This window comes from Vulpes vulpes, chromosome 2 (assembly GCF_048418805.1).
Source record: "Vulpes vulpes isolate BD-2025 chromosome 2, VulVul3, whole genome shotgun sequence".
In the NCBI taxonomy this organism is placed as follows: domain Eukaryota; kingdom Metazoa; phylum Chordata; class Mammalia; order Carnivora; family Canidae; genus Vulpes; species Vulpes vulpes.
The window spans coordinates 14,785,388-14,808,206 of NC_132781.1; the positions used below are offsets into that span (position 1 = coordinate 14,785,388).

Below are 22,819 nucleotides of genomic sequence, written 5' to 3' on the forward strand. Positions count from 1 at the left end.
CTGCCCCCTGGTTGTGTGGATCTCTCGAGAAGGAAAGGGAGGGACCAAAGTTTCCAAGACTACATAGGGAAGGGCCTACTGAAATCTGAAGAGCCTTACTGGATAGAGAATCTAAAGTAGTGAGATTTGTAACCCTGGAAATTCATGCAAGGAATCATCCCTAGCTGGATCAAGCCCTGAGGAAGTGAATTGTCCTCCCTGAAAGATCCGTGGCAGTGGACCTGGAAAGTACGAGGTTTTATGGACCCTGTAGGACTGCCTGTCAACAGTGACACCAAGTGGCAGTGAGAAGCAAAGGCAGAAGCCTCTAGGCTCTTCCAGGTGCCCCCAAAGTGCCTCAGGGCATGGGGCCCTTGAAGTGGGTTCTCTCTGTGAGCTAACTACAGACCTGATGCAGCAGATCCCGACACTGAAATGGCTGGAGATTCCTGATTAGGCTGCTCTATACTCTTTTCTTTTAAACCCACTGCCTTATTCCCCTAAGTGCTCAATTCAGAAGAGTAATTTTCTCACCTGAGGAGAGAGCCATGGCTACTGTATTTAGTGGAAAAATTGAGGCTGAGGTCACTTGATGGGGGGGTGGAGGGAGTGCTGTCTTAGAAAATCAAACAAGTATTTCCAATCTCCTCCAAGGAAGCCGTCCTTGATCCTGAGTCAGGTGTTTTCATAAAGACCTGTGCTTTCCCAGTTATGGGAGTTAAGGTGCAATTGTGATTTCTTGTTGACTTGCTCTGGCTTCCCTCATTGACTATAAGCTTGTAGAAGGCAGGAACACTCTTTTGTTCACAATTGTATCCACACTGCCTTGTAGGTGTTGAAATCAAAGGGTTATTTTTATACCTAATTCATAACCCAGACTCAGGGAAGTTCTGAAAAGAATGATTTTTTTTTTTTCACTTTGATGCCTGATGCTGTCTTCTTTCTTGCTAGTATCTACAATTTGGAAGGCTGCAGACCTCTATCTGGAGGTCAGAACTTTAGTATTAAGGGCAAGTCAAACAAGCTGTTGCCCTGAGCTAATGTACCACCTGCCCTGGGCCAGTTGTTTTTGCTACCCACTTAGCATTCTTTTCTTAGAAACTTTACTCAAAATGCAACCATGTGGCTTAATAAAAAATTTCAAAAATGACACAGAAGAGAAATACTTTCAGATATTGTAAAATCACTTTTATTTTTTACTATATCCAACATCTTAGTGACCCATATATGACTGACTTGGGAGAAAAAATGTGGTTTTAGGACTCCTCTGGTCTTCTGTAGAGAGGAATCACAGAACAGAGAAGGAAGCTGAATCATAAGATCATATGGTAAACATTGTCTCAGGAGTTGTTCTGAAGCTTAAAGGGAATAGTTTGCAGACAAATGAAAATATGTACTTCTTTATGGAAAGGGAGGATAAACATTGGAACTCTATCCTAAGGGCCTGTAAGATAAAAAAATCAGTATGTCAAATTCACAGATGATTACTTTATAGTGGATTATGAAGAGGAATTCAAAAACATTCGGAGCCCTTAACCTATGAGGCCAATTTAATGGAAGAACTCTCGTTTCCACTTCAGGGACAGAACATGGTGTTAGGTAAGCTGCTTATCTGACCCAATGTGGAATTTATGACTTTTATACTCCTCCAAGGCACATAATGGATGGTTAATGAGTTGAAGCCTAACCAGCCACTGACCCTTAAATGGTGTTATGAGACTCAGCTCTGGGAGCCGGCACTCCAGAACCCCAGGTTAGAGGAGCAGAGGAATGTGTAAGCAGGAATAAATTTCTGATTCCTATCTCTTTGGTACACAGTCCCTTTGAAGTCCTGTCTGTGGACTAAAAAACTGGTTCTCAGTCATGAGAAATGAGTTGCATTTCTGAGATATTTCCAACTATCTCTACAGTCTGATGTTTGGGAGCAAAGGACAGGATCCTCTTTTTGGGACTAAGAGTGAGTGAACTGATTAAGTGCACAGCAAGGAGCAAGAGGCCCTCTCATTAGCTGGACACTGAGACTGAAATTCCTAGTGATTAGAGTGAACTTGGAGAAGCTGAGCTTGTGGATGGATGGGATACAAGGGACATGGGGGTCTGAAACACTTGTTTTGTAGGACTGCAGAACACAAAGGGTAATGTCTCTTCCTTTCTCCTCCCCACCTTTCCTCCCTTAGGAGGCCCCAGTAGTAGAGGTTGCCTTCAACCAAAGAGCTGTTTCCATTTAACAGTTATGTGCATTGCACTTTTCTGCTTGCTGAACAGCAAACTGGCTTTCCTCCTCTTTGTTCTTCTCTTTCTGCCTATAGGGCAATTTCCGCCTCTCTATTTTGCAAGGCCGGTAGTTCAGATACAGTGCTATGGTGATAATACCCACTCCAAGGGCAACGATAATGATGACAAAGATGGTGGAGCTGATTCCTTCATCCAGTCCTGCCCAAGCACAGAAGAGAGAGCTCAGAAGGTTACAGGGCAAGAGAGTCCCCCCTCCCTGAGCCTGCCACATTCACCTCTCAGTTTCACTCTCCCCCGCCCACTGGAATTTTACTTCTTCCCAGGTTTGGATAAGAATCCCACCCCCCCACCCTCCCCCCCCGGGGAGCCACAGTCACCTTGAACAAGGACAGCAATGTCTTTGCTGACAGAGCCCAGCTGGTTGGTGGCTGTGCAGCAGTAGGTCCCCGTGTGGTTCTGGGTTGCCTTCTGTGGCTCGTCAAGGTTGAAGATCACTCCATTCCAGGTACATACCAAGGCTGGAGTTGGGTTTCCCTTTGGGATGCAGGCAAGCATCTGCTCTGTCCCTTTCACCCACGTCTGGTTGCCAGGGCAATCAGATTCCTCTAACCGAGGCTGGTCTGGAAAAGACAGTCCCCCAAGGGGCTGAGCTCAGTGTGCCACATTCCTTCCTCACCAAGATGTGATGTTCCCTCTCCTCCCCTAATTCAAATGCTGTGTCCCTTCTACCCAACAGCTTTCCTTTCTAAGGGAAGGACCGCAGTCCCTTTGGGCCACTGTTGTCTTTCCTTTCCCAGCAGCAAAAGAGTCTGAGATGCAGCAAAGGCATTTTAATGGATTCAGACTAAATGATATGGACTGTCCTGTCAATGGTGGCTTCCCTGCTTCCCATCTTTGCTTCTCAGTGAGTGAGGAGATGGGCAAGGGTGACCCCACAGACGAGGGATTTTCTACTTTTCAAAATACAAATTCTTATGTGGAAATTTCCCTTCTCAGCATAAACTCTCAACTATCACTTCCTGTGTTCTCGGCCATCAATCCTCAACTAATACCACCTGATCACCTTGCAGTCTCTTTTTTAATTTTTATTTACTTATTTATTTTTTTGCAGTCTCTTTTCTGTTCCTAGTTCCCCCTCATGTTTCTCCCACCTTACTTTCCTGGGGCTAAGATAAACTTGGGGAACCTTAATTTTATTTCCTCCTTTGATTATTTTATTTTAATGAGAAAATTGTAGCAACTCTAATAATGAAGTTGCTGGCCAGAACTTCTGGAAATGAGAGACTATCATACCCCTTTTTGACAAGAAAGCTCAGGCCTCTACTCACATAAGACATGGAGCTGCATTGTAGTGGTTTTGATTAACCGTTGACCCTGAACCTCCAAAGAGGCCTCACAGGAGAAATTTCGGCCATTATCTTCCTCCCTGGCGGTAAGTAAAAGCCAGGCAGGCTCCCCAGGCGCAGGGAGGTCTGGGGCTCCCTTCAGCCGAAGAGTAGGACTGGGTGATGTTAATACATGCCCTGAACAGGTCACATTAATGTCTGTCCCTGCCGATGGGTATAATTCTTCTATCTCTAAGACTGGTGGAGGGAAGCCTGTAAGAAAAGGAAAAAGAGAAACCAAACATATTTCTCAAAACTCACAGCTAAATGCTGCTGCTGGTGTGTGGTATCTAGGCAGACAAGATGGGAAAGATTTTGGATACCCTACGGCTTCTGTGCTGAACGGCAGGAGCAGTGAGATTTGGGAATTACATAGCTCTTCTTACAACAAATGCAGTGTGCTACATTTGGCTATGCCTCTGTGGCAAGGACAGCAAGATGGCTTTTCATCTTAGAGATTTCCTCTTTACCTCAAAAAGGTGTTCTAGAAACAAGCTGAAGGACCCAAAATCACTCTGTAAATAGGATGGCCTAGAGAAACCAAGTTTCTCAGAACTATTGTCTCAATGCATGTCTCCAACCTGCCTGCACTCATCGGACAAAGCTCACTTGAGAGTGTACCTAGGAAAGGTTAGTAGGGATATTTGCTGTTGAATCACCAAGACTTTACTATGGAAGGTTTCAGGGGCAGAGAAACCCCCCACCTTTACCCTCTGAGGAAGGAAAAGAGGCAGGTCACTTACTATAGACATGCACTGGCTCTCTTGTTTTCTGTTCCATTGGACCCAGAGATACGAGGCAAGACAGCTCCTGATCACCAGTCTCCATGGCCCGAATGGTGGCATTGGCCCATGCCGTGTCTCCTTTCCAGGAGACAAAAGGGCTCAGCTCCTGGTCTCCCAGGAACATGTAGAACATGACCTCTCTGGCTGGGAACACCCTAGTCAACTCACAGCTCACAGCCTCGGCCATACCAATCTCCAGAAGTGGGGAGACCCAGATTTGGGGGCTCTGAGAGAATTCTGCCAAGAAATGAAGGAAAGAAAGGAGAAAAGCCATGATAAATCATGTGCTATATAGGATTTCCACAATATAGGAAGGGAGTGTGGCTAAAAGCTCTCTGTTCCCCAGGATAAGTTTAAGGCCCAAGTAGAGACAGAACTCAATTACCCTCATATCCTCATCTTAAACTCTGTGGGAACTTAGTCCTAAAGGCCAAGGTAAGACAAGGAAATGAGCCTCAGGCTCCTTCCACAACCTAGGCTCTGACTCACCAAAGATCCGGAGTACCTTGATGGCTGAACTACTGTGAAAGAGCCCTCCACCATGTGAACTCAAGTCCAGTTCTGCACGGCATGAGAAATTACACCTATCATCCTCCCTTTGGGCTTTGACATTGATGGTGACCTCAGCTCTTTGGGAGGCCACATCCAAGTTCATAAAGTTCTTTCTATGTAGTTCTTGGTTACCCTGGAGAAGGGTAAGGGTGAGGTTCTCCAGGGGTGCTACACTGAGTACTTGGCACTTCACTGTACACGCTTCATTCACGGCTACCCATGCAGGCTGCAGCTCCAGGATCACCTGCTCTGGTGGCTCTTTAAGACAAAAAGGGGGGCTTGATGAGAGAAGGATATTCACCTCTTCAGAAAGAAATGATATAGGACAGAAGGCCTGTGAAACAAGGTGACTGTGACCCTTACACCACCTGATCAACAGTGTCAGCTTTCTGCCAACCCCGCCCTACATGGAACAAGTCAGTCTTCTGGCTCTTCTTCTGCCCATGAAAGATGGCTAAAATCATAGTCAAGACTATGAAGACTTCAAGACTGTTGAAGGGGAAGTCCCTTGCATTGATTGTTGCTGCCTTTCTGGAGAACTTTTATCTCTTACCAGAGGTGCTTCACAGGTATGAGCAGCTTCTGAGGTGCTCCTTAGCATCATACAAACTAGTTTACCAAGCTTTTATCCCACAGAAATCACACTTATTTTTACAGCCATATCTTTGCCAGTGCTATCTGCCCACCTGAAAGATATTCCTCACCCATTCTCATCACTTCAAATCCTTACCATTATGCAGGAGTGAAGCTCAAGAGTCCCTTTTTGATGAAGACTTTCTCCAACTACCCCAGCCCCAAAAGACCCTTTCTCCAATCCCTATTTATTTTAAGAATTTGTGTCAAATAATTTAGCACTAATCATATACTATAAACTAGCACTATTAGTATATGCCTCCTATACTTGAACATATGCTCAAACACAATGTCTGGATATCCTCTATGGTCTGCTCCTAATTTAAAATCCTACACCAAAAGGAAATACAAGTAATTGGCTCTAAAATTCCTACAGTATAACAGAAATCTCTATTAAGGTCCCTAATTCTCTCCCCTAAAAGAAATCTCTAATTTTTCCCTAGATAAGACATAGTCTTATTCCCCCATTCTTCCCTTCTTCCTCAGCCCTACTCACGATACACAGTGATGCCAAGGCTTGTGTCCTTTTGGATCCCTGCACAAGAGAAGAAGCACTGCAGAATAGAATTCTCTGTGACATCCTCCAGGAGAAACTCCTTCCACTGTGGTCCTTTGTCCACCTGGGTTTTCTTTAAGAAAGTCTCAATCCCACTGGGTCCAGGGTCTGGACAGGTAGTGCTGCAGTTGACCATTAGGGACTGTCCAAACTTTACCAGGGCCTGATCTGGCCAAACAGAAACCTCAAATATCTCTTCAGTCGCTCCTGAAATGATCAAGCACATATGCCAAAGACTTTGGTGATGACCACAAGACCCAAATAAAATACAAAGCTTATTCTATTTGATGGTTAGAAATAAGAAAGCTACCCTGAAGAAAAAATTACAAGGAACCAGACAAGAAAAAAAAACCTTAATGAACAAGTTAGCACCCTGATTCCACCACCATTCTCTCCACTCATCATCTTTCTAGGATCTGGAGTTCTCTATTAGTGTCACCTTGGAAACTATGGAGTTCTTAAAACTCATGCCTAGGAAACCATTCTCTTTCTGAGCTTCCAGTGTCTTGGAAGCTCCCAGAATTGGCTGCTGAGGGCTCTCAAGGGGTTATTAGGCCTGGAGAAAAGAGCTTTGTTACTTATACCTCAAAGAAATGTTTATTTGAAATTATGGTCTAAAGGTTGCCTTCACCAGAATGACCTGGGGTGCTTGTAAAACTGCAGATTCTAGTTCCACCTCAGACTGAATGATTAAGAATTTGTGAAAATGGGACCTGGAAATAATGCACGTTAACCAGAACAAGCGTTCCTGATGACCCTTATGCACACCAAATTAGGAGAATCACTGGGCTAAAGGTGACTCCTAGGGTCATTACCTTCTCATGGAACTTTTCACCTCTCCTCAAAACGAGACTATTCCTTTTTGCTTTGCTACCAAGGCAACAGATGTTTTTGGGTGCTTAAGAGCTTAGTTTGTTAGGGAAATCTCAGGCACAAGGAGAGAGACATCAGGCGAATTTTAAATGCCTGATATAGGTGAGAAAGGCAGTCTCCTGAAGGCTTCCCTACAGGTCCCATTAGCTACTCCATGTCCACCATCTGTTTCATCTCCCAAATACCAGATCCTTCTAGGAATATACAACTCATGTAGCAGTGTTACTCGCTAAGGCTCCAGTTCCCTTCCAAAGAACTCGCTCCTCACAACTGAGCTATGCGCCCTCTCCTATCAAGACCCCATTGTAGCTTTTCATGACACAAAAGGTGGCAAAAAGAGGCATGCTTGGGTGGCTCAGCGGCTGGGCATCTGCCTTTGGCCCACGGCATGATCCCAGGATCTGGGATCGAGTCCCACATCGGGCTCCCCGCGCGGAGTCTCCTTCTCCCTCTGGCTGTGTTTCTGCCTCTCTCTCTCTTGCTGTGTCTCTCATGAATAAATAAATAAAAATCTTAAAAAGGTGGCAAAAAAGTAAAAATATTCTCAAAATAGGAAAAATAGGACAATCCTCAGGCAGCAGGAAGTCAGGGAAAGAAGGCATATTTCTTAAGGCAGAGTTCTCTCTGATGGTCTATTATCCTGTCTCTGTATTTGGTTTCCTCAATTACAAGCCAGAGATACCTACAGATTCTGTGTCCTACTTGATCCCAAAATAGGAATCTCCCCCAAGGGCCCAGACAAGTGAATACTGAATTTTCACCTCACTACTTCTTATTCTCTTTCTCATTAGTCAGCCACCTGCACCCTGGCACATATTGGCTAAAGAAACTATCCCAGGGACGCCTGGGTGGCTCAGTGGTTTGGCGCCTGCCTTTGGCCCAGGGTGTGATCCTGGAGACCCCGGATCGAGTCCTGCGTTGGGCTCTCCACATGGAGCCTGCTTCTCTCTCTGCCTGTGTCTCTGCCTCTCTCTCTGTGTATCTCTCATGAGTAAATAAATAAAATCTTAAAAAAAAAAAAAATGGAAAGAAACTGTTCAAATAGCCTCACCTGGGAAAGGGATCAAGGCCAGCAGGGCCCAGACACAAAAGACTAGCAATTCCATCCTTGCGAGAAGGCCCAAAAGCTGGAGAGAAAGGAGAAAATAATGCTGGAGAAAGTGACCAAAGAAAAGAAAAAGGATATAGAAAATTATTTCTTTGATATTATCAAAGGTCATCCCCTTTCCCGAAACCGTGCATAATCTGGAGAAATTGTAGCAACAAGAGTAACAGTGATGTGGTGTGGGTGTACCAAAAGGACATAGGAAAATAATTATTAGATATCAGATTAAGTGAGAGTCCTGTATAAGCCTGTATTGCACTTATCTGTTTACATATATGCCTCCATCTATTTGAGTCAATAGGCTGTTAGCATGAAAACAAAAAAAAATGAAGTTTAGAGAAATGACATCAACCACTGTTTATCTAGCACTGTCCAATAGAAAGTGACCCTGAATCTAGGAAACATGGTCACTTAGAGTCCCATTCTCTGATGTAAGGGAGAAATGTTTCATCAGGGCTCTCTCCTCATGACCTCTATGAAATATCCCTCAAAATAATCCATCTCTTCCTGATCTGTTTCCATGTTCACCAATCAACCTTTAGATTATTACTCTGGCTAAGACTAAAATGTCTAATTCTCTTTTCTCCACCAATCTACATCAATTTTTATTCTTTCAAAATCCCACTCAAGCTAATTTTTTTTAAAGGTTTTATTTATATATTCATGAGAGATAGAGGCAGAGACACAGGCAGAGGGAGAAGCAGGCTCCATGCAGGGAGCCTGATGTGGGACTTGATCCCGGGACTCCAGGATCACGCCCTGGGCCGAAGGCAGATGCTTAACTGCTGAGCCACCCAGGGCTCCCCTCTTCTAAGTTTCTTGACCAACCCTGTCCCACTTCACAATCCGTCACTTTCTATACATGGCTATACCTCACTCTATGCCAACCATGATTTCTGAAGCTATGCATGTTAAAATGCAATTCAGGTTAGTGAATTATTTTTAATGAAATTATTACTATGCTAGGAATTCTCTGAGGACAAGAGGCTATATAATTTACTTATCTTGCATTTCCAGCACTTGGTGTAGTGCCTAGCATACTATGGGTATTCCATTAAATGAACAATTGCCCTCTAATTTTTTGAGGGCACTGGGTTTTACATAGGTATCTTTACTTATATGCTGGTCTGAAAGATGTTGTTTTCTTGGGGGGGGTTCTTTTATATACATGCATTAGATAATAAGCATATCAAAATTTATACTCCCTAGTAAATGTTACTCTTCAAATACTCTGGGAAAGGGACGCCTGGGTGGTTCAGCAGTTGAGTATCTGCCTTCGGCTTGGGGGTGATCCTGGAGTCCCAGGATCGAGTCCCACATCGGGCTCTTTGTGTGGAGCCTGCTTCTCCCTCTGCCTGTGTCTCTGGCTCTCTCTGTCATGAATAAATAAAATCTTTAAAAAAATACCCTGGGAAAGCCATACATTTATTTCAGTAGTGACACAATTATTCAACTTTTTTGGAAGTGATTTAGAACTGGCTACACACACAAAAAAAATCAGTCGCTATTAAACTATTATTTTTTGAGCAAAAATGATATGACTCTGACACCTTATTCACTAGACTTAGCTCTGAGTCTCTTCCCAAGGAAGATCTCCTATCATTGAAGACATTCTAAAGTTACCCTAGACTCTGAAGGAAATTTCAAAATGAGTTTTAAATGATAACAACTCTGAAAAAGTATAAGAGCTCTTAGTAGAATTGCTTATAGTCAAACATTATTTCAGCAAATAATTATCAAGCATTTACAGTATTCCATGCTCTTAGTGAGGTACTGAAGTTACCAAGATTTGTCCAATTACAATAGGAATTCCTAGAAGTTACTGGGAAAGACAAATACAAATCAAAATAACAATATTATGTCAAGTGTTATAAAAATTTGGGGGGCGGTGAGTAAAATGAGAATTAAATGACTTAAGTCAAACCAATTGTTTAGCCCAATTCCTGGCTAAGATTCAAGAAGTTGGTGATGATGCTGATTGTGTCACTGTTGCTGATGCTGCCAATAATGATAATTGATCAAGGAGCATTGAGGAGGAAATCATTACTTCTCTCTGAGGAGTTGAGAAGGTTTATCAGAGAGAACTCATTTGAACTGGGTTTTCTAGTACGATTGGAAGTTTATTAGGGGATAAAGTGATATGGAGAAAAGGTCAGGCCAGACTTACTTGAGAAAATTCAAGAAGTTCAATATGGGTAGAGGGTAGCTTACAGGGAAAAGAATTGTGGGATAAAGTTAGAGAAGTACAGATATAATTGAGTAGGCAACTAGGAATTTACAGAGCTTTTAAAGCATGGGGGTGAGATGATCAGCTTTATTTTTCAAGATGACAACACTAGTGTGGAAAAAAGAAAGATGAAGAGAAGATTAATGGCCATGAGATCTGTTAGAAGGCTACTGCAGTAATCCAAGGGCCTGAAGGCAGTAGTAGTTGCAAAATTTCTATACAGCAGATGTTCAGGGGAGCACAGTTCCAGTTGGAAATAGAAGCTAAAGGTTGTGTTTGCATCATTAACATACTGGTTTTACTTAAAGTTTGTTACAGATCAATAAAAATAGCAGCATTCTAAATATTTTTTCACATTTACATACTTAGAAATATCAATTATTCATATCTAATATTTTGAAAGTAGCGTAGAAAGGGCAGAGGAAAATGGCATTCCCACTGTTTGACAGGCACGTATAACATTCATTTAGCTATATAATTAAAAAAAAATACCAGTCACATTAACTTGGACGCTGTAGAATTCCCATTTACTTTTTAATTTCTTGAGGTAAAGTGCTCTCCTCCTAACATCGACTCCAAGGTAGGCACTCACTATTGATCTATATCTCACTTCAATGACTCCTTCTTAATCACACCTTGTCTAATAGCTTTTAACATTTAGTAACCATATACTGTGTTTCAGGCACCATGCTGAGTGACTTCCTTTAGTTATCTCATAGCAAGTCTATGATTATTGCCACTTTTATAGATGAAGAGATGGGGTTAGGAGTTTGCCTTAGAGAGATAAAGTAACTTACCCCAAATCACACACCTAATTAAGAGGTGAAGTCAGGATTCAAATGCAGGCATCCTGACTATAGTGCAGTGCTTACCATTGCTCTACTTTTTAAAATATTCAGCGAATCTAGATGATCTGTGCTTTGATGGGACCACAGTGCCACAAACCATTCTGCATCGAGGTTAACCCAAGAGCTCCTTCTATTTCATGTATCTCTCCTCAACTTGATTGTTACCTCTCTCTGCAAACCTCATCTTGCTGTGAGTGAATCTTATGGATTATATTCTGCTCCTAGAGCCTTAGCTTAAAAAAAAAAAAAAAAAACCATTTCTCGTCTTTGATCTCTACAAGTCATGTTAGTTGGGTTTTCCCTCGTGGTTGCCACTACTATATGCCACATAGATACAAGAAAATGCGGCGGGGGGTGAGGAGGGTGGAGGAATGGGGAGGGGAGGGGGGTGGGATTCTTTTGTTCTCAGACTCCTACACTGACCATACTTTGTTCTGCGTTGTTTCACGCGCTCCTTCCCCCTCAACTATCCCCACAGCTCTAACATTTCACCCTTGTTTTCACGTGGCAGGTTATGATCAGGTACTGGGAACGTACAATTTGACGTCCATTCATTTTCCTAAGAAGAAACCAAGCAGCATCCCTGAGGGGAAATTATTTTTAAATCTTTTTAAAATTCCTTTGGCTTACTTGCTCTGTAGTTGAGATCCCAAACTCAAGAGTTAAAGGGTCTGAAATCTTACACCTACAATCCAGCCTCAAAAAGGGCTGCAGAGGGGCAGCCCCGGGGGCTTAGAGGTTTAGCGCCGCCTTCAGCCCAGGGTGTGATCCTGGGGACACAGGATCGAGTCCCACGTCAGGCTCCCAGCATGGAGGCTGCTTCTCTCTCTCTCTCTGTATCTCTAATAAATTAATAATCTTAAAAGGGGGGGGGGCTGCAGGAAGAGCGCAGGCAATTGAGGGGAGGGCCACAAACACGGATCTGCCGCCGCGATTGCTCTGGCAGGGTTAGCCCGCCTGGATTTCCGGTTCAGGTCTGGGGCCCCTCCCGGGTTTCTCGCAGTTTCCTAGCCAGGCGGTAGTCACACCCCACCCTCTACACTGTCTTTTCCCTCGAATTCCCTTAAATTCGTTTCCTGCTCTCGGGTCAGTGCCCTCCACCTGCCCCCGCCCCCGGGTTCAGGATACCGTCCCCCCATGCCCATGCCCAGGCCGCAGCCCGCGCCCCACCTGCCGCCGCTCTCACGCCTCCTCAGGCCTGCTCGGCTACTGCCCCCCCCGCCCCGTTCTGGCTGCTACAGTAGTTACAGACACTGAGGGACATGGCGCTCGAGGCCCGGTCCCGCTCGGAAGGCGCCTCGGATCTCCCGCGCACCTGCGCACACACCGTGGCTCCCACGCTCTCGGCCCGATGGGCGCGGAAGCCTTTAAAGGCTGAAAGTATTTAAAACATTAAAGACGTGAGGGGGAAAAAATACATCGGTGAAGGCTCCTCAGGGTTTCCGGCCCGCTGCCGCGTGAGAAGGCGAAGCCCGCCACACCGGGTCGGACCTCCGCAGACTTGACGGGAAAGCCGGGAGGAGGCCCAGGCACGAGCGGCGGCACACAAGGCTAGACCTAAATCCTCACTCAGGGCCGCTCCTCGCTGCTCCGGTCGCTCCTCCGGTCGCTCCTCCGCTGCCTCGACCGCCTCGCCGGGGGTCCGCGGACTTGCCGGCAAACCCGCCACGCGCTCCGACCGTTTGGAACGCACCGCCAAAAGGGGGCGCGCGCGAGAGCTCCTGGCCCGAGGATTTCCTGATCTGCCTAGAAACTCGTGACGTCGACGCAGAAGCTTAGCAAGGGTTGGCCGGAGACAAGTGGGGCGGCCCAGGAAGCTAAAACTACAGGAGGAGTTTGCGGGGAAGATACGGGTAGACAAGCCCGTATCTTGCCTGGCACGAGCGCATATTTGACCAAGGATAATAGCCACTAAGTGAAACAAAGTGAAAACAAAAGAGAAAGGGTCGTTATGGCAAATAATGGCACTATAAGAAAAGCAAAGCGTCGTGCGCCCCTGTGCCTATTGGTCAGGTGGTACGACCTGAACAGGTGCGGGCCCGCGCGCGGGAAGCCGCTGCGCACGCAGCTTCTTTGACGTTGGGGCTCGGTGCCTTCCTCGCTCAGAAATCCTGCTGGGGTCACGGAGGACTTTTCCTGGGTGTCCTGGGAAATGAGTTCCTCGGAACTGTTTGCCAATATCCGAAAAGACCCTTTTGTGCCCTCCGCCCCCGTTTCTCCGCATACAAGTAACACGCTAGAGTGAAGGAGGATTCTCTTCCTCACTTGGTAAGGAACGTGCCTGCGCTCTTGCTCCCCCGCCCACGGGCTACCCATAAGCCATAAGAATGGGGGTGAGTAAAGTCCTCTGTTGCGCCCCCCCACCCGAGACCCCTGTCCTCCCGTCATGCCGAACGTCTTCCGAGGCTCGTTTCTCAGGAACACGCTCCTGCGCCCAGACTGGGCCGTTCTCAGGGGCGTCGTGCTGTGTGCTTGGCTCTCCCTCGGTCCTCGTCTGACCGTGGGCCCTGGGCTGAGTTTTTGGCGCAGTGAACTTTGAGGATTTGGGAGTTTGTTTTCCGGGCACCAGCTACTACGTGCATTCCCCATCTCGTTCACTGTGACTCTTTTGAGGAAGGCACGACTGTTAACTCCATTTTATGGATAAAGGCTTATTTCTTCGAGATAATGAGTGAGCGGCCTCCTGTCTGAGAAGGGCAGCTGCATCTCTTGTACCCTCATTGCACTGATGCTTTGCATCCTTCCGTTCTGACAGTTTGAGGGAGTTTGTCACGTGGAATAGAAGGTTTGGGGCCAGACGGACGTGTCTGTAAATTCCTCTTCCATTCTTACTGGCTTTGGGACTGTGGGCAAGTTACATAATTTCTAGTTCCTCTTCCGTCAAAAAGGAATGACATTTATGTATAGGAACGTGCTTTCAATTGTTTTTGACACTAAATAGGTGTTCAATAAAGGGTAGTCTGTTTTCCTTTTGCAATCACAGAAAGGCCTTTCCTGACTACTCCCCCTAAAACTGCCAGGGTTTATTCGAGCCTAGTTGGTGACACCTATCATAGCCACCCCTTCAAGCTACCCTCATTTCTCTTTTATGGTTTTGAATGGGTTTTGCTCATTCATGTTGAATATTTCTGCAGGGGCACCTGGGTGGCTCAGTGGTTGAGTGTGTGCCTTAGGCTCAGGTGATGATCCCCAGGTCCTGGGATTGAGTCCCACATCAGGTTCCCCATTGGAAGCCTGCTTCTCCCTCTGTCTATGTCTCTGCCTCTCTTTCTGTGTCTCTCATGAATAAATAAAATCTTAAAAATATATTTCTGCAAAATGTTACCCAGTCAACATCATAATCACCCCTTGCTGGAAACCACAGGATTTTTTTTTCCTGCTTATTTTTATGAGGTACTTTTTTTTTTTTTTTAAGTTTTTATTTATGATAGTCACACACACACAGAGAGAGAGAGGCAGAGACACAGGCAGAGGGAGAAGCAGGCTCCATGCACCGGGAGCCCGACGTGGGATTCGATCCCGGGTCTCCAGGATCGGGCCCTGGGCCAAAGGCAGGCGCCAAACCACTGCGCCACCCAGGGATCCCTATGAGGTACTTTTGAATGTCATTTTCTATTTTGTCACACACGTATACTCTTGTTGTCCTTTTCCTAATTCCTCAATGGCATATCAACCTTAACTTTAGTTTCTTCAATTAAAATCTTAAATGTTAACGTTTTAAAGCTGTTGTGTGATCCCAACTACTAAAGGTAGCTATATTATATAAAAATGGTTTTTTTTAAGTTTTATTTATTTATTCATGAGAGACACAGAGACAGAGAGAGAGAGAGAGGGGCAGAGACACAGGCAGAGGGAGAAGCAGGCTCCATGCAGGGAGCCCCATGTGGGACTCGATCCCAGGTCTCCAGGATCAGGCCCTAGGCTGAAGGCAGCACTAAACCACTGAACCACCCAGGCTGCCCTAAAAATGTTTTTTTTTTTAAATTACAGTACTTTTAGAAATTGGTCCCTGGTAAATTGAATTTTGGCAAGGGGGCTTGCTCCAGTTGACCCATTTCTTTATGTGAATGGTGCTTTCCTAGGGAAGTAGAGAAATCATTCCTTCAAATGGATAATTGCTTTGGCCTGAGTAGTCATGGTTATGAGAGTGGTTATAGAAACAGTAGATTTGAACCTAACAAAAGCAGGAGAAACCACAGCTAGAGGGATGTCCTCTTCTGAAGTAGCATCTCCCTTTTGACTGCTTTACTTGGTTTCTGGGCTCCCCAAATCTGCTACTTCCCTGATCCCTCAAGACCCTTTCTCCTTACCTGTTTTTTATTCCTGGGGGCCATCAGTGCCCGGCTCATAGGCACATCACTTATAGAAGCTATATAGTTAGTCAGTACAGTCTTCATCAGAATTAGAAGAACAGATAAATTAATGGTTAAAATCAGGAGTTAGTATTAAGTGAATCAACCTTGGCTGGCCCATCAGAGTCAAGGTGAGGATAAGATCTGGGCTAAGGAGCTAGTAAAGAAAAATCCAAGAATCTAGGTGGAAAGTCATAAATTGATAAAGTTTAGGAAAGCAAGAGCATAAAGCTGGAGAAACATTTGGGTGCCAAAGTTAGCTGTTATAGCTCAGCTGATTTTAACCTTCTGCCCTGATGTCTTAGCTCCTAATCAGGATTGACTTGGGAGTTCCCGGGTGGGGAAGCGGAGGTAACTTTTATTAGAGCTATTTCCTGAGCAGGCATTGTTTCTGCACTGTCCTTGTCCTCCTAGAGTTCACACTAGAGGGGTGTGTGGATAGAGAGAGCCCTAAACAAAAGCTACAGCACAATATGATGATTACTCTTACAGAAATTTAGACCGAGTATTATGGAAAACAGAAAACAACAAATTGTTGATGGCAGTTGGAAGGTGGAGATAGAAAGTCCTGTAAGATTCCAGAGGCGGCGACATTTGAGTTGGCCTTGAAGAATAAACAGACACTTGCATGGGAGAGAACTGGGGAGGAACACTTATTCTTTTAATCAAAATGAACGAAGTACTTTGTGCTAGATATTGTCCTAGGTAGTGGGGATACAGCAGCAAGCCCCAGCCTTGGAGGAGCTTACTTTTTAGTGATGTCATTGGCAGAAGAATCACAGCATGAAATCACAGCATGGTGTGTTTCGGAAGGACAAGTTCCATTGGGACATTAGTGGAAAATAAAGCTAGAGAGGTAGGACAAAGTAAGAGCCAATTATGCCATGTTGAAAAATTTAGATACAGACTGCAAGCCTTGCTTTTTCAAAGCGTTAGAGCTGTGGAAACCTTCCCACCAAAGAATCTTGCAAGGTAACTCAATATATAAAACAATAAAAGCAGAACTCCTTGTTGAAGCAGGGATGAAAGGTGAGGGTGGAGGAGAGGATCTCCCAGTGCTGCCCTCCCTTCTCTTGGGTCATCAACAACAGTTCTGAGAAACCTGAAGTACCACGGTGGGTTTAAGGCCCACTGCTGAATGTAATTAATGGTGGGCACACAAATATAGGAAAATTGAGAGATGTGATCAGATTTGCTATCTTGGGATAAAATTGTCAGGAGGGATGGGGTAGGAAGGCTTATTAGCAGAGAAACTAGTTGGGTAGGTTATGGTAGAGATGCTGACAACTATGACCTATTGTACATAGGATAGAACCAAAACAGATTTAGGAGGTAAAACCACCAGAACTTGAAGACTAAGACTGAAAGAGAGCAAGAGCCAGAGGAGTAAAAGATGATTTCAAGACCATGGAATGGAGGTCTTTAAGGCTTTCTCTTTTCTATTTACCTCTTTGCATTTGACTGCAGGTGTCCTGGGCATCTGGTTGGGTCACTCCATCTTTGGCTTTCATCTGCCTACAAGACCAGTTTGAAATATCAGCAAGGCAGGGTTGGCCCTTCACCATGTCCTCATGCCCTAAGTCAGGATAGATACAGACAGGAGAGGCGACTGGGAGGGAGGACAATGAGATGTTGATTTTGGACAGATGGTTTTAAATGACCTATGGGGCATCTAGCAGTAAATTGGAAATATGGATCTGAACCTTAGGAGAGAGGTGGTGATTGGAGTTAGAGATTTAGGCTCATCAGAAAAGTAGACAGTAATTGATGGGACGGGGGTAGATGAGTATGTCTGGGTAGGTCATGTATACAGAAAAGAGCTATAGATAGAACCCCAGGGATAGGCACATTTAGGGACCCAGTGGAGACTCTTGCCTTATCTTTCCTCTGTCTTAGTGGTCTGTTTTCAGTTATGGTGGTAACTCTGAGGCCAAATTCAAGAACCAGGAGGTCACCTCTGAAAGGGTCTGGGAAGTGGCTAGGAAGAAGACTCAGACCACAGTTTCACCCACGTCTCTGAATATGCTATGACCTTCTGCCTTACATGAGGAGGGAACAATTGATAGAATCATGCCCTAAAACTTGACTCTGGCGACTTCAGGAGTGTCACGTGGGCTATAGACCTGAAGTTCACTTCTTGAATCCTGGTATTTACTCCCACTACTGGAAGACACTATTCTTCTTGAGTTTTACCTGCCAGACTGTGTTGACTATTAAAATATGTGTATTGAGAACTGACTTTGTTGTATACATGGAGAAGCAGTTTTGTACTCTTAATGATCCAGCAAGATTGATTCTGATTCTGTTCACCCTGTACTGTTTCATGCCTTTGAGTCTTCAAAGACTCAAAGAAACTGTTTCTTTGCCTCATCCATTTGTAGCCTTTTTTGAATAACATCCTCCAAAGAAGCCTTCACTAATAACTTTTCTACGTTAAAGACCCCTCCTCTGTTTCCCCATGGTACCTTATGAATACCTTCATCTTAGCAATTGTCACATGGAGAAATGATCTATTTCTGCATTTATCTTTACTAGATAGAAGATGTCAGGGACAGGCACATAGAAGCTGCTCAATAAGTGCTTCTCAAATGGTGAATACAGCATCTGCTGCTTTGCCATGTGGGCCTTCTGCTGCTCTGATTGGGCAGTGCCCCAGGCCTGTCTTACCACCAAATCTGTGTGGAAGATGGATGTGTCGGCTGCTTGGGGTTCCACCTAGGACAGGCTCCTGGTACAGCCCTGGCAGTGCTACCATTGTGGTAAATGTTTCCCACCATAATCTGACGTCCACATTGCTTCTTCGGAAATTCCAACCTCCTGAGGGCCATCATACTGAGCAGTGATCCTTTGCTGGCCTGCTCTAGGGGAAGTACTGGGTCATCTTGTTCCAAGGGCCTTTCTTCTAGGACTTCTTTAGGAGCTACTTTGCCCACCAAACAGCTGGATGAGGAAGCATAGAGCTCACACTGGGGATTGTCCCTTTGGCTCAGGTTTATTAAGTACTTTTTAAATACTTTGATAAATACTTTAGTACCATTAAGTCTCAGAGTGTCTGTAGATGCAACAGGGTCAGAGGTTATAGGAAACTCCCTCTTTTGAGACCATAGAATGTTTCAGAATAAAATTGTGAAAAATGGTCAGTAAGCAGAATAAATATCAAGGGACAAAAAGAGGAAGAGAAAAATGCATTCCAAGTCAAGGGAATAAAGGCGTGGGAATGTTCCCTCCGTGACTTCAGGTCCTGTAATTAGCTACACTGTTGGGTCCTGTGAGGGTGGCAGTGAGAATGGCTTCCCTTCCCCCATCTCTTGATTCTTGAGCATTAACTCAGTGTTCTCTTTTACAAGGTCTTGAGTTGCCCCTAGTGATATATCAAATCCCATTTGCCTATTGGGTGACCACCAGCGGTATCTCCTTCAAATTGAAATGGTGCAGGAAACCTTTTTTTTAAACAATTTTATTTATTTTATTTTTGAGAGAGAGTGAGAGCATGAGGAGAGTGGCAGAGGCAGAGGGAGAGAGAAAATCTCAAGCAGACTCCCTGCTGAGCTTGGAGCCTGACCTGGGGCTCCATCTCCATACCGAGATCATGACCTGAGCTGAAATCAAGAGTCAGACACTCAACTAACTGAGCCACCCACGCACCCCTCTAGGAAACCTTTCTAATTAATCGGGTTCTACCAGTTAACCTCCTTTTCTCTGAGTCCCCACAGAACTTGCTTTTTAGTTTGAAAACTTTCTTTGTAAGTATAACAGACCAGAGGTAATAGAGAAATAATAGCAATAAACAAGAAGGCTTATATAGTGGTTAAGTGCCTGGATTGTGGATTCCAGAGCCAGATCAGAACCAGGTTTGAATCCTAGCACTATCACAGTGAGAGTAAGTGAATCTCTCTGCCTTGATTTCTAAAATAGAGGTAAAAATTCGTATTTACCTCATATGCATTGTGAGGGAACAAGAGGTTACACATGTGTAAGTACTTAAAGTGTTACCTATTCACTTGCCTACTATATAGGAAATTTTTATCCCTAGATATCTCTATTCCCCCCTAATACCTTGAGGATATTTTATCATAGCAATTAAGTCATTGCTTATATTATTTATCATTCTCTCTACACTTAAAGATCATTCACTTATTCAAACACATTTATCGAGTAGGTTATGACAGTGATTAAGAGCAACACAATATACCCCAAATAATTGAACACAGGTATTTAAACAAACATAGGTACACACACATTCATGGCAGCACTACTCACAATAAGAGATGAAAACAACCTAAATGTTTGTCAACAGATAAATAGGTAGGCAAATTGTAACATATCCATACAATGATATATTATTCAGCCATAAAAAGAAATGAAATACTGCTCCACACTACAACATGCATAAACCTTGAAAACATTATGCTAAATGAACAAATCCGGACACAAAAGTCACATGTTATATGATTCCATTTATATGAAATATTCAGAATACGTAAACTCGTAGAGACAGAATGCAGATTGGTGGGTACCAGGGAGTAGGAGAAGGGGTGAATGAGAAGCAATTGCCTAATAGGTATGGACTTTTCTTTTGGGATGATGAAAATGTTTTAGAACCAGGTAGAGGTGGTGGCTGTACAACACTGTGAATGTATTAAATGCCAATGAATTGATTGCTTTAAGATGGTTTTTAAAGATGGTTTTACATTATATAAATCTCACCTAAATAGAAAAAAATAAAAAGAGAAAGAGTTCTTGCCTTCATAGAACTTGTATTTTAGTGAAGGAGCCAGATCAGACAGTAAACAATTCACATATAAACAAGCAACTACATAATTATAATAATCACTTGGTGGGAAATAGAGTAAGAGTAGGGGGTGGAAAAGCTAAGAAAGAGCTGGAAGTAGAGAAGCTCTGAGGTTGGAAGGGGCTTAGCAGTTTGAGAAATTGCCAGGAGGACCTCTGGACTGACTCTTAAAACCAAACGCAGTGATTTTAAAATGAGCCCAAGGAGAGAAGCAGGAGCCAGTTCCTGCAAAAACTTACATGTCATGAAAAGGGAGTATGACATTCAATCTAAGAACAATGGGAAGCTGGAGAGGGATTTAAGCAAGGGATAAAGAGGACCTGAGTTACATTTAACTGTTTTATCTTTCCTTAAAATGTACTTATTAGCGTGTCTGTTTTCTAGAGTAAAGGTTTTCTATAAGGTAGGTTGTATCAGAATTACCTGGGAGGCTTATTCTGTTATTTTTAAAACATTTTAATTGTAGTATAAATTAACATATGGTGTTATATTAGTTTCAGGTGTACAATACTAGGAGGCTTATTCTTAAAATATAACATTGGAACCCATTTTAGTGTGTGTGTGTGTGTGTGCGCGCGCACGCACGCGTGTTGTGTAGGGGTGGCTGGCAGGGATATTTTGGAATAGCTCCCCAGGGGATTTGCCCCTACTGCTTCCTCTAGAACTCTAGAGTTGCTCTAGGAACTTGAACGTCTTGAAATGGACATTAATTGCATTATCATTAATTCTTTACCTACTTTACAGGGGTGGGAAGGGGCCCTGGCTCAATGACTGTAATAATTCCAGTGGCCTGTTCTCAGACTGGCAGGCAACCCACTTTTAGGCAGAAAGAGAGAGTGATCTCTGAGAAGACAAGATCAAGGAGCAGCAAAGCAGCAGCAGAGCAGAGTTCATCTCTGGAGGAAAGATACCGGGAAGTACAGGTGAGCAGACCTGATTTCTAAAAGGATTGGAGGACTGTACTATAAACAGGATCTGGGGTGCTGCAGTGCAAGACTTGGTTAGGGATGAAAGCAACGAGAAATTACATAGTGAAAATCTATCTTGGCTACTCAAAATTGTTGTCTGAGAAGGAACAGCATTGCTCTGGAGCTTGTTAGAAATGCAGAAGCAGTTGCACTACTAGATATTTATCCAAAGTACACACAAAAAAAAGTGATTTGAAGGGGCACATGCACCCCAGTGTTTATAGCAACAGAGTCCACAATTACCAAAATATGGAAAGAGCCAGATGTCCATCGAGGGATGAATGGATAAAGAAGATTTTATCTGTATATCTGTGTATCTCAAATAGAATATTACTCAACCATCAAGAATGAAATCTTGCCATTTGCAATGATGTGGATGGAACTAGAGTGTATTATGCTGAGCGAATTAAGAGAAAGACAAAATTCGTATTTCATTCATGTGGAATTTAAGGAACAAAACAGATGAACACAGGAGGAGAGAAGGAAAAATAAGATGAAAATAGGCAAACCATAAGAGATTCTTGGCTCTAGAGAACAGAGTTCCTCGAGGGGAGGTGCTTGGATGGGGTGACTGGGTGATGGGCATTAAGGAGGGCACTTGATGTAATGAGCACTGGATGTTATGTGCAATTGATGAAATCACTAAACTCTACCCTGAACCTAATAATACACTATATGTTAACTAACTTTAATTTAAATAAATAAGTAAATAAAAGAAATGCAGAAGCTTGAGCCTTACCCCAAACCCCAGGCATACTGAATCATAATCTGCATTTTAAACAAAAGCCCCAGATGTTTCTTTCTTTTTTTTTTTTTTTTAAGATTTTATTTATTCATGAGAGAGAAAGACAGAGACAGAGACTCAGGCAGAGGGAGAAGCAGGCTCCATACAGGGAGCCCGACATGGGACTCCATCCCAGAACTCTAGGATCATGCCCTGGGCTGAAGGCGGCGCTAAACCACTGAGCGACCCGGGCTGCCCAAAAGCCCCAGATGTCTCTTGTGCTTATTAAAGTTTAAGAAGCACTGGTCTGTATCAGGGGGAGGAAAACCCCAGATGACCAGCATGTAGGCTAACACGGCTGAAGGGCTTTATTTTGAATACCTTATGACACAGGATAGTGGTTTCTGAAAAGGTATTGAATTTTTTTTTTCCAATTAAGTACTATAAATCCTGGAGAAAGACCTTATTTAACTGCAGGGAGTTTTCTCACAAGGCAAAATTCCTCCCCCTAGAAACATTTCCTGTGGAGTAAAGTACTAGGCTTCCTTAAAGTGAGGCAGAGCCACGTTAAAAATATGCGATAAGAGCTCGGCGCAGGGCCAAGTCAGCCCGTCACACAGCTGGACTGGGTCTGGGGCAGCTGACGTCCCTTGGCAGCTCTGAGCCAACAGGATGGGCTATTAAAGTGAAGCTGGCGGCTCTTCTGCCTCAGGAAACAGCTCTAAGCTGAATCTTTAATGCCGAAAACGTAGAAAAGCGACTTAAGTCAACTATTTTCAGGGAGCGTAACTGGGAACCTCGGGGA

The 22,819-nt window shown here is 44.0% G+C and overlaps 1 protein-coding gene across 4 annotated transcripts; it reads right to left on the minus strand.

Moving 5' to 3' along the window:
* Positions 1–1,145: 1,145 nt before the first annotated feature.
* Positions 1,146–12,889, minus strand: LOC112920599 (intercellular adhesion molecule 1). Of its 4 annotated transcripts, XM_072742541.1 has the most exons (9): positions 12,748–12,872; positions 11,203–11,411; positions 8,050–8,125; positions 6,066–6,332; positions 4,874–5,194; positions 4,343–4,621; positions 3,543–3,812; positions 2,592–2,834; positions 1,146–2,412 (listed from the first exon to the last, which is right to left on the minus strand). In XM_072742541.1, the coding sequence occupies exons 2-9, from the start codon at positions 11,203–11,205 to the stop codon at positions 2,204–2,206; spliced, it is 1,668 nt and encodes a 555-aa protein (XP_072598642.1). In that variant the 5' UTR covers positions 11,206–11,411; positions 12,748–12,872; the 3' UTR covers positions 1,146–2,203. The 4 variants fall into 4 exon arrangements, with proteins under 4 accessions (XP_072598642.1, XP_025855200.2, XP_072598649.1 ...); XM_025999415.2 differs by lacking the exon at positions 11,203–11,411 and having other exon boundaries at positions 12,748–12,889; XM_072742548.1 differs by lacking the exon at positions 11,203–11,411 and having other exon boundaries at positions 12,597–12,862.
* Positions 12,890–22,819: the final 9,930 nt, after the last annotated feature.